Genomic DNA, 13,845 nt, shown 5'->3' on the forward strand with positions numbered 1-13,845 from the left:
CAAAGGTGAGGAATTTATTCTACAATGGTTATGATACTGTATATGTACAATGTTAATAAATTAAATATTGTCTACTGAAGAAATGTAACATTACATTATTCAGATGCAGTAGCCTACAAATGTCAATGGAAAAGGTGAAACGTCTGTTCTACTGTTAAACTGCGCATCAGTTCGGGTCAAATAGAGCAAATACTTGAAATGGCTTTATCTATTTGCTACTGTGAAGTGGTTCCAGTTAAATAAGAGATGGAGCGAATGGTAGACTATCCTAACTATTTCGCGAATATTAAACCATCACAGTCAGCGTAAATAAATGAGGCCCCTGGCCCCTTTATTTTTTTAAATTCAGAAAAGCTGCCGGGTTTCTTGGTGACGTCAAATCTAGGAAAGCGCACATTCCTGTCTAGGTTCATTGGTCAGACACAAGAAGATTATCTTTATTTTTCTGGAGAAAAAAAACAGCCAATGACTCTCGTATGAAATAGCAAAGTAACGTAATACTTATCTGAGATTATAAGATTATAGTATTACTCCAATAGTTTCCCAGTTTTGATAGCCAGCAGCGTTAGCTAGCTGTCTGTCCAACGAGCTAGCTAGCTAACGGTAGCTATGTTTACTTCGTCTACGAGCTTCGTTGAACAGTCATGGGTACAACCCTGCGAGGAAAATATGGGCGATTGTAAAGTTTAAACGTCTATATTGGCTATTAATACGTTTTGTTTACGGACATCATCTGACGGTGGAGCTAAGTTGAAGGTACTATTAAGGCAAACTTGAAAGTTGTTTAGCTAGCTAATGTTAGCTAGCACCACTAACGTTAGCTGTTATAAGTAGTTTAGCTATCAAGCTAACCGTTAGCTAGTAAATGCTTGATTTACAGCATAGCTGGCTAACTGTACATGTTGCCAATTTGCATAGCCAAATGTAACATTAATCGTTCATGTTATTAACGTTACAGCAATGGATAAGCCTCCTTTCAGACAAAACCAAAACTGTGGAGACTGGGAATTCAAAGAGAGATTGGGCATGGGCAGTTTTGCCCATGTCTACCTGTATCAAAATCATGTAAGTATTCCAACTTGCTAGCGAATAAAGGTAGCTACACATCCGGCTGCCAAATCAGATCTGGAGATATGTTTACAAGTAGGTGTGAAAGGTTGTCAACCACTTCCTAGATGTAAACAGTAGGCCTGACTGGGTGGCAGATAATGTATCATAGATACCTGCGTTCTGTTTAGTATGATGTAAGAATGTACATTTTTGATCTGTATTTGAATAAAAATAAATAAATATAATGTATCATAGGTCCAATGGCCACCAGTTGAGAGAAACACTTCGTAGCCTAAAAATAGCTTTTGGAATACTGTACTGTTTTGTAATTTTCCCTCTGTGAATTCACAAGTACACATCTGTTGAATTGACCAGCTGTTACAGGTTCAATCAAGATAATAGATTATACTTTCCCCCCTTGTTTCCAAGGATACATCGGAAAAAATAGCAGTGAAAATGTGTCGTCTGGAGTTAATACCAAGAAACAAAGACAGGTGGAGCAGAGAGATCCAGATCATGAAAAAGTTTGTCTTCATCGTATTATCCTTTGTACATCATTGAACGCCACACACGTGAACAGTGTGAACAGTGACTTCTACCTTTTCACTGATACATTGACATATCGGCATTTGCTTGTTAGGATCAAGTACAATGTTTTTCTTATCTCTTTCATATTCAGGTTGAATAATCTCAATGTAGTGACAGCGCGAGACGTGCCAGAGGAGATGAAGCACATTGCCTTAAACGACCTTCCACTGCTGGCCATGGAGTACTGCTCCAAGGGAGACCTCAGAAAGGTGGACTGAAGAGGATTAATACTTACTTGTCAATTTTCCTTAAAGTCCACGCAAATGTGTCATTTTGATTTGAAACCCCTTGGCACCTACATACTCTCCTGGGGGGGGGGTTAGAGAAAGAGGGTTAGCCACAGCGCAGTGCCCCTGGAGTAGTTAAGTGGTAAATGCCTCGCGGAAAGGCACGACAACAAAATTGTTTTTTGGGGGGCTTGCTCTGTCATGAGGTCTGAAGTATACATTTTTTTCTTCATATTAGCAGCCATTTGTCTAACAATGTGTTAATGGTTGAATTTGACAGATGCTGAGCAAGCCAGAAAATTGCTGTGGCCTGAAAGAAAGTGAAGTGCTTTCCCTGCTTAATGACGTCGGTATGTACTGTACCACACCGTTGTGTTGTGTCAATCGTTGCTCTGCGTAGAGCTGATTTTCTGAATGGTCTTAACAGGTTCAGGCGTCCAGTATTTACATGAAAACAAGATCATACACAGAGACCTTAAACCAGAAAATGTAGTGCTGCAGGATGTCAACGGAAAGGTAACCCAATATTTATGGACCAGCACACAGAATGTATCACCATGTTCTGTTTTAAATTAGTCTACATTTTTGTGCTATTGGTGTTGTAAAGTGTGAAATCGACTATGGTGACATTGTTATTTTGAAAGATTACTGTTCATCTTGCAATGTTACGATTTCTCATGTTTTTCCTTGTTCAGTTGGTTCACAAAATCATAGACTTGGGCTATGCCAAAGACTTGGACCAGGGGAGTCTGTGCACCTCTTTTGTGGGAACACTGCAGTACTTGGTGAGCATAATATCCACGCACTGCTCGATTCCTATTGATTCAATGTTACACTACTGTCTTTGTTTGTTTGTTAAAACCGGACTTACATATTGATACATTGCATATCTTTTCCCCAGGCACCTGAGCTATTTGAGAATAAGCCTTACACTGTCACAGTGGACTACTGGAGTTTTGGCACAATGATATTTGAATGCAGCTGTGGATTCCGGCCGTTTCTGCACAATCTTCAGCCGGTCCAATGGTAGTTGTCCCTCTGCATTTGATTGTGCCCCCAACCCCAAAATAAATTAATACAGTAACACAGTTCTCAAGTGCTAGTTATCCTCCAAGGGGCACTAGGCAACCATTCTAAATACCATTTCAATGTTGTTATTCCTCAGGGCCAGCAAAGTGCGGAGCAAAGGTCCCAAAGACATCATGGCCGTAGAGGAATTGAATGGGGACGTCAGATTCTCCACACATCTACCATACCCCAACAATCTGAGCAGGTCCGACGCCATCACACACTTCATTCTGATGGCGTTATTAACTACCTGTCGCCTAACATCTTTATGTACAGCAGGGTCCTCGAAGGATGTGTATGCTGGTTCACATCATAACCTTTAGCCACAGACATATTTCTACCTGGGCAATCAGGTGCCTGTTCAGTAGGGTGTCATGTAACAGAGCATTGAAATATATAGACACACACACACACACACACACAGTACCAGTCAAAAGTTTGGACACACCTACTCATTTAAGGGTTTTTCTTTATTTGTACTATTTTCTACATTGTAGAATAATAAGGAAGACACCAAAACTATGAAATAACACATATGGAATCATGTAGTAACTAAAAGAGGTGTTGAACAAATCAAAATATATTTGAGATTCTTCAAAGTAGCCACCCATTGTGTTGATAACAGCTTTGCACACTCTTGGTATTCTCTCAACCAGCTTCATGAAGTCACCTCGAATGCTTTTCCAACAGTCTTGAAGCAGTTCCCACATATGCTGAGCACTTGTTGGCTGCTTTTCCTTCACTCTGCGTCCAACTCATCCCAAACCATCTCAATTCGGTTGAGGTCGTGGGATTGTGGAGGCCAGGTCATCTGATGCAGCACTCTCTCATTCTTGGTCAAATAGCCCTTACACAGCCTGGAGGTGTGTTGGGTCATTGTCCTGTTGAAAAACAAATGATAGTCCCACTAAGCGCAAACCAGATGGGATGGCGTATCGCTGCAGAATGCTGTGGTAGCCATGCTGGTTAAGTGTGCCTTGAATTCTAAATAAATCAGACCACATTCTAAATAAATCAGACTATCACACCACGTCCTCCATGCTTTGCGGTGGGAACCACACATGCGGAGATCATCCGTTCGCCTACTCTGCGCCTCACAAAGACACGACGGTTGGAACCAAAAATCTTAAATTTGTACTCATCAGACCAAAGGACAGATTTCCACCAGTCTAATGTCCAATGCTCATGTTTTTTGGCCCAAGCAAAGTCTGGTCTTTCCTGTGGCTGTCTTCTGAGAGCCAGTTTCATCATAGCGCTTGATGGTTTTTGCAACTGAACTTGAGGAAAGTTTCAAAGTTCTTAATCTTCTGTATTGACTGACCTTCATGTCTTAAAGTGATGATAGACTGTTGTTTCTCTTTGCCTATTTGAGCTGTTCTTGCCATAATATGGACTTGGTCTTTATCAAATAGGGCTATCTTCTGTATGTCACCCCTACCTTGTCACAACACATCTGATTGGCTCAAATGCATGAGGAAGGAAAGAAATTCCTTAACAAGGCACACCTGTTCATTGAAATGCATTCCAGGTGACTACCTCATGAAGGTGGTTGAGAGAATGCAAAGAGTGTGCAAAGCTGTCATCAAGGCAAAGGGTGGCTACTTTGAAAAATCTAAAATATATTTTCATATAACAGTTTTTTTGGTTACTACATGATTCCAAATGTGCTATTTCATAGTTTTGATGTCTTCACTATTATTCTACAATAGTAAAAATAAAGAAAAACCCTTGAATGAGTAGGTGTGTGATTTTCTGTCATGTAGAACAGTGAATCGTGTCAGCTCAATTTATGACAACATTCTAAACGTTTCACCTCATTGAATAGCATAACTTGAAATTTGAAAACCGGGACTCTTAACTCGAGAGAAACGACCCATGACCTGTATAGAGTGAACCTATTTATTTCCCCTCCACCGGGGGCAATGTTAATTTGCGGTGTGCTCATTCAGGACACTGCTGGAGCGCATGGAGATGCTGCTTCAGCTGATGCTGAAATGGGATCCTGTCCAGAGGGGAGGCAAGACCAACGCTGACAGCAAGAAACCCCAGTGCTTTGAAGTGCTGGAACAAATATTATGCATGAAGGTTAGTTCTGTAATGTATCATACTGTATTTATTGAGCTGACCATAGATTCTCTGTCAAGGCTGGCCTCATTTATTTGGTTTGGTCTCATAGGCAAATTTCAGTGAACTCTTTATTTTTCCTCAGTAAGTGAATGTGCAATGAATATACTTTTTCAGCAAAATGTTAAGTTTGACTGTCAGTGTTTTGATATTTTGGATTGACTCAATCTGCTAGCCAGTCGGCTTCCTTTTCCTTTTACCCATATATTCTCTCTCATTTGCAGGTTGTCCACATCCTAAACATGACCACAGCCCAGGTCCACTCCTTCCAACTGGTCCCAGAGGAGAGCCTCCATAGCCTGCAGCGCCGCATCGAGACTGAGACCAAGATTGAGCTGGTCAACCAGGAGCTTTTGCAGGAGACGGGGGTGTCGCTGGACCCCAGGAAGGCTGCAGCCCAGTGTGTCCTTGACGGGGTGGTAAGACTCCTTTTGGTTCCACTCTGCTACTTCGTTGGTGTTATGTTATTTGTTAGAATGTTGTTTTGATTGCCTGGCTTCCCAAACTCCTTGCTCTGGCCAAACGCTACACCACGCCCACGGACGTTAGTTTGTTCTCCGTGGTGAGTCTGGATCGGAGTACCTCCCTGACAATTTCTAGAATGGAAATCCGTTCTAGACCGTCTGATTGGTCGCAGAAACCAATATGTTGGGCCAGAGCCAAAACACATGTGGGTAAAGCGATGTTTTGAAAAATTTGGCATTGATACTGTTTGGTTCGAGATGATCCAATCGCTGATAACTTTGTTTTGTACAACACCCCTCATTTTGACTTCACCACAAACAACTTAAATGACGGCTGTCTCAGACTGAAGTAGGTAGCAAACGATAGAGCAGCGGAATAATTAATTTTGAGTCGTCGGGCTGGTTTCGATGCAATACATTGTAAATCTTACTCACCTCTTCAGCATGAACATGTTTAGCATTTGACCCCCATGTAAAGTGATTGTGTGTGCTTTGTATGTTGTGCAGCGAGGCTGGGACAGTTACATCATCTATTTGTTTGACAAGAGCCTCACCAAGTACTCTGGTCCCTTCAGTGCTAGACAGCTGCCTGATGAAGTCAACGCTATTGGTGAGTACTGTCTTCTCTGCCCGCTGATAAATATTTTGAGATGTTAAGCCGATTTGGATCGGAATACAAGCTCATGCAATTAGAGGTAGTGTTTTTTTGGGCAAAAACAAAATTGAGCTTTCGGTTAAACTAGTCCTCCTTCCATCGTTTGGTTCAAAAATGTCTTCAGTTTGTTCTTCCTTCATATGTACAAAGCCTTATGTAGAAGCAAGTCACCTTTTCTTCCCCAGTACGGGAAGCTAAGTCCCAGCTTCCCTTGGTGGTGCTGAAGAAGGTGTGGGGCGAGGCGGTTAGTTACATCTGTGGACTGAATGACGACTACAGCAGATTGTTCCAGGGCCAGAGGGCTGCCATGTGAGTAAGCCAGCATGGCTGTACTAGAATTAAACAAATCTAAAAGGAAGTGAGATTCTTTACGTTGAGACATTACCATATTACCAAACTGAAATTGCTAAAAGAAGTTCCCAGACTTGCTTTCGAAGAATCGGCCAGTTGCTTTTTCATCTGTGGTGGGTGATTCAATGTTCCCAATGAGCTTTACACGCGAGGCCATGCAGAAGAAATGCCAGTCCGCGCTGAGACACATGAGATTGAACTTCAGTAAACTGCACTAGTGTTGCCCCATTAGTTTACACTAGCTGTCAGATAAACTTTTCTGATGTGGGAATTGTGATCGAATTAACATAATATCAGCCTCTTTAAATGCAGCAAACCTAACTTTGCAAGATTGAGTCAGCGATTTTTATTGTAAGCGAAAAAGGTTGCAGTAGAATTAGTGCATTTTGACAGGTAGGAGTGCTCATTCAGTTACCCCGCGGGTAACTGAATACTGGTACAGCCTCAGTGTTCAGTTAAAGCGTTCCAGAAATCCCACAGAAGGCTCACGATGTTCACCTTTCCGTTTACGTGCGCTGAAGTTAGCTCGAGGCTGATGTTTTTTGGAGGGAAATTGGTGTGATCTCGTGTTATATTGATGTATATTTCTGTATTTGAACAGACAGTTATTCTATTCTGTGTGTGTGTCCAGGCTGAGCCTCCTACGCTACAACACCAACCTGACCCGGTGCAAGAACGGCATGTTTGCCTTCTCCCAGCAGCTGAAGGCCAAGCTGGACTTCTTCAAGAGCAGCATTCAATACGACCTGGAGAAGTACAGCGACCAGATGCATTATGGGATCTGTGAGTGTCTGCCGGCTAATGATCGGTAGTGCCATGAATAGTCACCCACATGGCCCTCTTGTCTGAAATGGTGCCCTATTCCTTACATAGGGCCCATAGTAGAGAATAGGGTGCCATTTCCCAACTTAGGGAATAGGGTGCCAGTTCAGAAGCAACAATGGTTTTGTGTTGTGAAAAGATGGAGTTGTTTTCGTGAGATTTGGTTGTTTTTACCCCTCAGCGTCAGAGAAGATGCTGAAAGCGTGGCAGGAGAACGAGGGGAAAGCTGCTGCTTATACACAGGTACCAGCAGGGATGGGGACAAACTTAGGAACTTTGCTGCATGCATTCCGGGTGTAAAAAAATAAATAATATATATATATATTCTCATGTACAATGGATTTTCTTCATTCCAAATTGATTGTTGGTATAGAACACATCTTGCCCTTGTTTTGGTAAAAGGCTAAGGGATGGGGCTGGAGAAATGGAACCACTCAAATTCATAGACAGAGCTCTGGATGCAAGGACTGACCATCCATGATATCAAAATGTATAGTTTTGATGTTATAAACTGTTTTAGAATGACATTGTTTACAAACAAGTGTATTTTTGGGGTTCTGATGGGGTACGACAGTTGAACTAAACTCATGACCTATTAAGACGTTATATTCTTCAGGAATCAATGGGTACATATTAATTTAAATGTCCCAAAAAAATGGATGTGGTAACTGCAGATTGCCCCTTTAACCACAGGTCTAGAATCAGATTACCCCACCAACTGTTTTCGTTCGGTTAATAAAAGTATTACCCTCTATTAGTGCTCAGGGACAACTCTACCTATTACCATTGAAAGACCAGGTGTAATGTGTCTGGTCCACCAGGTGGCAGAGGTGAGCCACCTGGATGAGGAAATCATGTCGTTACACTCTGAGATTGTGGAGCTGCAGCGGAGTCCCTACGCCCGTCGCCAAGGAGACGTCATGGAGCAGCTGTGAGTGTTCTATACCAGGCGTGAATGACACGCTCTGTCTCTCCATGAAACGCATCAAGGGTCTATCTGTCTGAGTATCTGAGCAATGTTCTATAGATTCCTTGGGGTCATTTCACGTTTTCCTGTGTATCTGCACTATACGTTGTTCAAACATTCAAACCGGGTGAAACTTTCCTTTTTTAAGTAGAAATGGATGGAACCTTATTGAGATGTCTGGCTTCTGTGTCCAGCTAAAGCAGTAGCTGATCTGACAGCTAACCTAATGTTCTTTAATTTGCATTGCTAGTCATATACATTTTAGAGAAGTGTTTCCCAACCCTGGTCCTCCAGTACCCCCAACAGTACACAGTTTCGTTGTAGCCCTTGACAAATGTACCCCGCTCAAGGGCTTGATGATTAGTTGAGGGCTTAATGATTAGTTGACAAGTTAAATCAGGTGTGCTTGTCCAGGGTTACAATCAAAATGTGTGCTGTTGGGGGGTACTCGAGGACCAGGGTTAGGAAACACTGATTTTAGAGTACTCAAATGCACACTTTTTAAGAAGAAAAGGTCAACTCTTCTGTATAAAATTAATCTTCTAAAATAATGACTTGTTTATTCGTTGTTTTCAGAGAGGAGAAGGCCATTGAACTCTACAAACAACTGAAGATGAAATGCAGAAGTAAGCCACTTTGGACCAATAAACAGTCACTGCACTGCAGCTGTCGTAAATGTCCATAAGACAGTAGTACTTTTGGATATGGAATAGAATCTGTAATGGTACAACTGTAATTCTAAACGCTACCACCACCTGACACCAGTGTGCTGTTCTTCCCTCAGCGCCTGACCCTGATGTGAGCAGCGACAGCTCCGAGATGGTTAAAGCCATCATCCAGACTGTCCAGAACCAAGACAAGGTCCTCCGAGACCTCTACGCACATCTCAGGTAGACAGGGTCCGGCACTGTTCAGTAGACCGTCACCTCACCCGGGTCATCAACTGAGCATTGCAGATAGAAATAGCATGAGTAGAGCTGACATGATTCTACACTCTGCATGTCAGAGAGGCATGTGTCTGTTCAATGCAATATATTTATCTCAGAATTCTGAACGTTCCACAGAAATGTGGTGATATGGCTGCCTAGTTGGATTTTGCCCTCTTTGCTATTCCTGAGGTTTTACCGTCTGCCCCCCCCCATGCAGTAAGATCTTACTGAGCAAGCAGAAGATAATTGACCTGTTCCCACGGATTGAGAAGACGCTGGAGAACATCAAGGATGCCGACAACACTGTGATGCAGATGCAGGTCAAGAGACAGAGAGAGTTCTGGCACCTACTGAAGATTGCCTGTGTGAGTGACAGAGAGGTAGAACCAGAGTTAAGTTAGTCATAAGGTCATGAGATCTACTGTAAGATGGCATTGGGTTATTTTACATTGTGCAATTTTCTATTGAACTCACTTAGCTAGCTACGTCATAATAAGTGAACACGTGTTCAGTGTCAGTCATTTGTCTTCTCCCAGGCTCAGAACTCTGCAAGGAACTCGATAGCAGCCAGCCCAGAGTTGTCCAACCCCCTGCAGGTGTCCCAGTGGGCCCAGTCTGCCCAGCCCATCAGCAACCCTCACCCCCTGACCTCCCTACCAGGACCCAACGATAGGTACTGGGCTATACAGTAGACAGACGGGAGGGGATGACACGTTATATGTAGCAGAATGAAAAGGAATTCCCTTAGGACAGTAGGTGACTTGTTCTCTTTGTTTCTCCTTCCCTCCAGTGATGCTGCCCCGCGTCTGCTTCAGGAGAACCAGAAGTACCTCAGTCAGCTGACCAGCCTGATGCAGGAAGCTGCTGACGAGCAGTCCAAAAGCATAGTGGTGAGTTGGGACGTTTTCTCTCAGCTGGCAAGACTTGTAATGGAAGCCTGGTATTCTGTCAATGCAGCGTCTTATATTTCAGTGTTGCACGTCACCACGTTTTCTGCAGTGTGTTAAGTCACACACACGTCTGTACTGAAGAAAAATAATTTTACTGCGTTATAGTTCATATAAGGAAATCAAGTCAATTGAAATAAATTAGTTAGGCCCTAAACTATTGATTTCGCATGACTGGGCAGGGGTGCAGCCATAGGGAGCCTGGGAGGGTATAGGCCCACCCACTGGAGGAGCCAGGCCCAGCCAATCAGAATGAGTTTTCCCCACATAAGGGCTTTATTACAGACAGAAATACTCCTCGGTTTCATCAGTTGTCCGGGTGGCTGGTCTCAGACGATCCTGCAGGTGAAGAGGCCTGATGTGGAGGTCTGAGGCTGGTGTGGTTACACGTGGTCTGCGGTTGTGAGGCCGGTTGGATGTACTGCCAAAGTCTCTAAAATGACGTTGGAGGCAGCTTATGGTAGAGAAATTAACATTACGTTCTCTGGCAACAGCTCTGGTGAACATTCCTGCAGTCAGCATGCCAATTGCACTCCCCTGTAAAACTTGAGACGTTTGTGGCATTGTGTTGTGACAAAACTGCACATGTCAGTGGCATTTTTTATTGTCCCCAGTACAAGGTGCAGCTGTGTAATGATCATGCTGTTTAATCAGCTTCTTGATATGCCACACCTGTCAGGTGGATGGATTATCTTGGCAAAGGAGAAATGCTCACTAACAGGGATGCAAACAAAGTTTGAGAGAAATAAGCTTTTTGTGCATGTGGAACATTTCTGGAATTTCTTATTTCAGCTCATGAAACATGGGACCAACACTTTACGTGTTGCATTTATATATTCGTTCAGTCTATAACGTGGAATTGAAACATGTAGGTACTTGTTAAGTTGGCACCACTGGTGTGCGTCATTTACCAGTCACACTGTTCTGTAGGTCCACTCCCTATCAGGGTGGGATTAGTTGTCCCAGGTCAGGAGGGTGATAAGGTTCCCTCTGTCTTTTTCCCCAACCTTGTGTTGTATTAAGTGGGCTCAGACATGTCCTTAAGGCCAACTGGCTAATCTCATCCATTCGAAACATGTCTGGGGAGGTTGGCTGCCTTTCCCGGAGGGCACTGAGATTGATACGGTGTCTAAACCACAAACCAAACACCATGGTCATCACTAGTTACCGCAGCCCCAAAGTCAAACGCCACCTAATTCTACAATTTGTCTTCTTAAAATGTGATTTTAAACCTTAACCACACTGCTAACCTTATGCTTAGCCTTAAATTAAAAACCAAAATACACATTTTTGTTCATGGTTTTTCACAATATAGACAATTTTGACCTTGTGTCGACTCCACAGTTAACCCTTTGTTTGTTACAGCGACAACCTTAAAGCTTCATTGAGGTCAAGTGTTATGTCATCTCTTTGTAGGAGCAAGATTGGAGCTGGACTAAATACGAGACATTGTCTACGAAACTGCTCAAACGAAATGTGTGAATACATGTCAACAGTAAACAAAGCACTGTCCAGCTCATCCCTGCCTGCCCTCCAACCAAGTAACACTAAGGACAGAATGCTGTTAACAAAATGGAGTCACGGCAGTTCATGTAATTGTACATTTTGATGTGCGGATTTGCTAACTCACTTTAACGGCCAACCTGAGCTTCTTAAAAAGGCAGATCAAAAAATACAAATGCTCAGTGGTTTTGTCTTCTCCGTTTTCTCTTCTATTTGGTGAGAAGGGTGGATGTATGTATCATTTTGTTTTTATATGAACAAAAAAAAGAGTCTGAACACGACATGTCAGTCATCCATTACTCTTCAAGCAAATGTAACCTTTTAATTTTACCTCGTGGATCATTGTGCAAATCTAAGTACCACTATTCATCAAAATCCATATTTTACTATTATCTTATCAAAGTATCAGAGTAAACTGCAATTGATTGTGAGTCAAAGTTTTGGAATGACAGAGCTGGAAAGTGTTTGGGCTAAGGAAATGGAAGTGATAAGAAAGCTTTCTATGCACGCGCGTTTGTGTTGAGCCCCATCATGTCTCGTGATGTGACACAGCACAAGGAAAAGAGAGGGGGGGGAGGAAATTACAATCGACCAGCAGCACTTTTGACATTCCCAAGCATCCTCCATCCTGTTTGTGCCGAGGAAGTAGTAGTCCGACATCTGGGGTCCTAGATGCCCTCTAGAACCCTATTTATCAGTCTGGGCCCTTGTGACACACCTCTTGTTACAATCATCCAACGGGACAGGAAATGTATCAGCTGTATTTGAAATCAAGTCATGCATCGATCAAGGGGAAAGGGTTTTGACTATATATAAATTGTATTTTGATTGACTAAAAGTATTCCATCATGACTAAACACACTTTACATGGAAGGGGGGGGGGGTGGAAATCCTATAGTTACTTTGTGACGTTTGTGTCACCAAGAATACTGGTATGTTCTTTTCCCACATGTTGAAAATGTTTAAACCTGAAAAATAGAATACAAGTTAAATTCAGTTTGTCAGGGCCACTGTCATTCTTTCTTTTCACTGGATGCTCAATGAATAGAAACATATGGCGGGCCATGATAAATGATTGAACGCACCACCGAGGTGTAACAAAGATGAAGTACACACTTTGCTCCAGAAAGACATGTACATTAAATCTATAAGTTGTATTTATGTAGTTTTAAGTGCAATGGATAACGTTTATTTTGTAGTATTTAAGTGACCTGCTATGTCAGTTTCCCTCTTCAAGGTTTGTCACGATCTGATGTTAAAACCCATGTCTGAATGTTTACTTTTTTAGTAATTGTGTTGTGTAGATATCAAACATTGACTTGGTATTACAATAAAAAATGGACTTGGCATGAATTTGTATTGCTTAATATTAGTTCTAAGAAGCTAATGTTTGTGGTGCCCACTGTCTATATTTTCTGCTCTACCAAATTCCAATGGTGGATTTTAACTGAGGCTTCTGAAGACTGAGGCGTCTGTGTGAAGGACTTGCTTAAAGAATGTTTTGATTATTTCATGGTTTGATCGTATAGAATAATCTCGAGCTACAGGCTCTTGTGCTTTTGGCAATGATTTCACACAAGGCCTATTTTACATACTATGCCTAAATACTTATAACCACTAAATATACACGTTTTTCTTTCCATTATTTAATTACCTACCTGTTATTTCAAGTTATCTGTTTGGAGCACAACATGACGTTGAAAAGGATGTCTAAATTGGGCATGCCTATTAAATGATGAAATTGAAGGAATCTAGGGCTTATGCTAACTTTGATTGTGTTCGATGAAAATGGTAGACCTTTCAAACGTTGACTGCCTACTGTGCCAAATGGATTTAGTTGTTAAACGGGAGTGAGGAGTGTGTTGATATAATGGTAATTATTGTCATAATTCCACTTAACAACCATCAGAATTAGGCAATAATTAAGAGTAGACAAAGTGATCATGTCAGGTGAAAATGTATATCAAATGTTTTACCATTGCAACATTTGATGCAGTCACATTCACTGTGGTTGTCTTAAGCAACGTGTGTTGTAAAGTTTTTCGGTTATTTTCCCATTTGCAACAACGTCAATGAGCGTCATCACTATCTTTCCTTTGCGGTACCTCAAACTGTCCTGATTACCATCTGAGATGAACTTGTATGAGTTC

General features: G+C 42.1%; 1 protein-coding gene across 1 annotated transcript; it reads left to right on the top strand.

Moving 5' to 3' along the window:
* The first annotated feature begins 379 nt into the window (after positions 1-379).
* LOC135504995 (inhibitor of nuclear factor kappa-B kinase subunit alpha-like) lies at positions 380-13,048 on the top strand. Its single transcript, XM_064923984.1, has 22 exons — positions 380-756; positions 959-1,065; positions 1,480-1,574; positions 1,730-1,847; positions 2,146-2,215; positions 2,293-2,381; positions 2,561-2,650; positions 2,767-2,891; positions 3,031-3,138; positions 4,883-5,018; positions 5,282-5,476; positions 6,029-6,131; positions 6,362-6,485; positions 7,159-7,310; positions 7,531-7,592; positions 8,171-8,280; positions 8,893-8,942; positions 9,101-9,206; positions 9,463-9,610; positions 9,782-9,918; positions 10,036-10,135; positions 11,609-13,048. Exons 2-22 carry the CDS (start codon positions 961-963, stop codon positions 11,672-11,674), a joined length of 2,289 nt encoding a protein of 762 aa, XP_064780056.1. The 5' UTR covers positions 380-756; positions 959-960; the 3' UTR covers positions 11,675-13,048.
* The last annotated feature ends 797 nt before the right edge of the window (positions 13,049-13,845 follow it).

The sequence above is a fragment of the Oncorhynchus masou genome, chromosome 18 (assembly GCF_036934945.1).
Source record: "Oncorhynchus masou masou isolate Uvic2021 chromosome 18, UVic_Omas_1.1, whole genome shotgun sequence".
NCBI classification, from domain to species: Eukaryota; Metazoa; Chordata; class Actinopteri; order Salmoniformes; family Salmonidae; genus Oncorhynchus; species Oncorhynchus masou.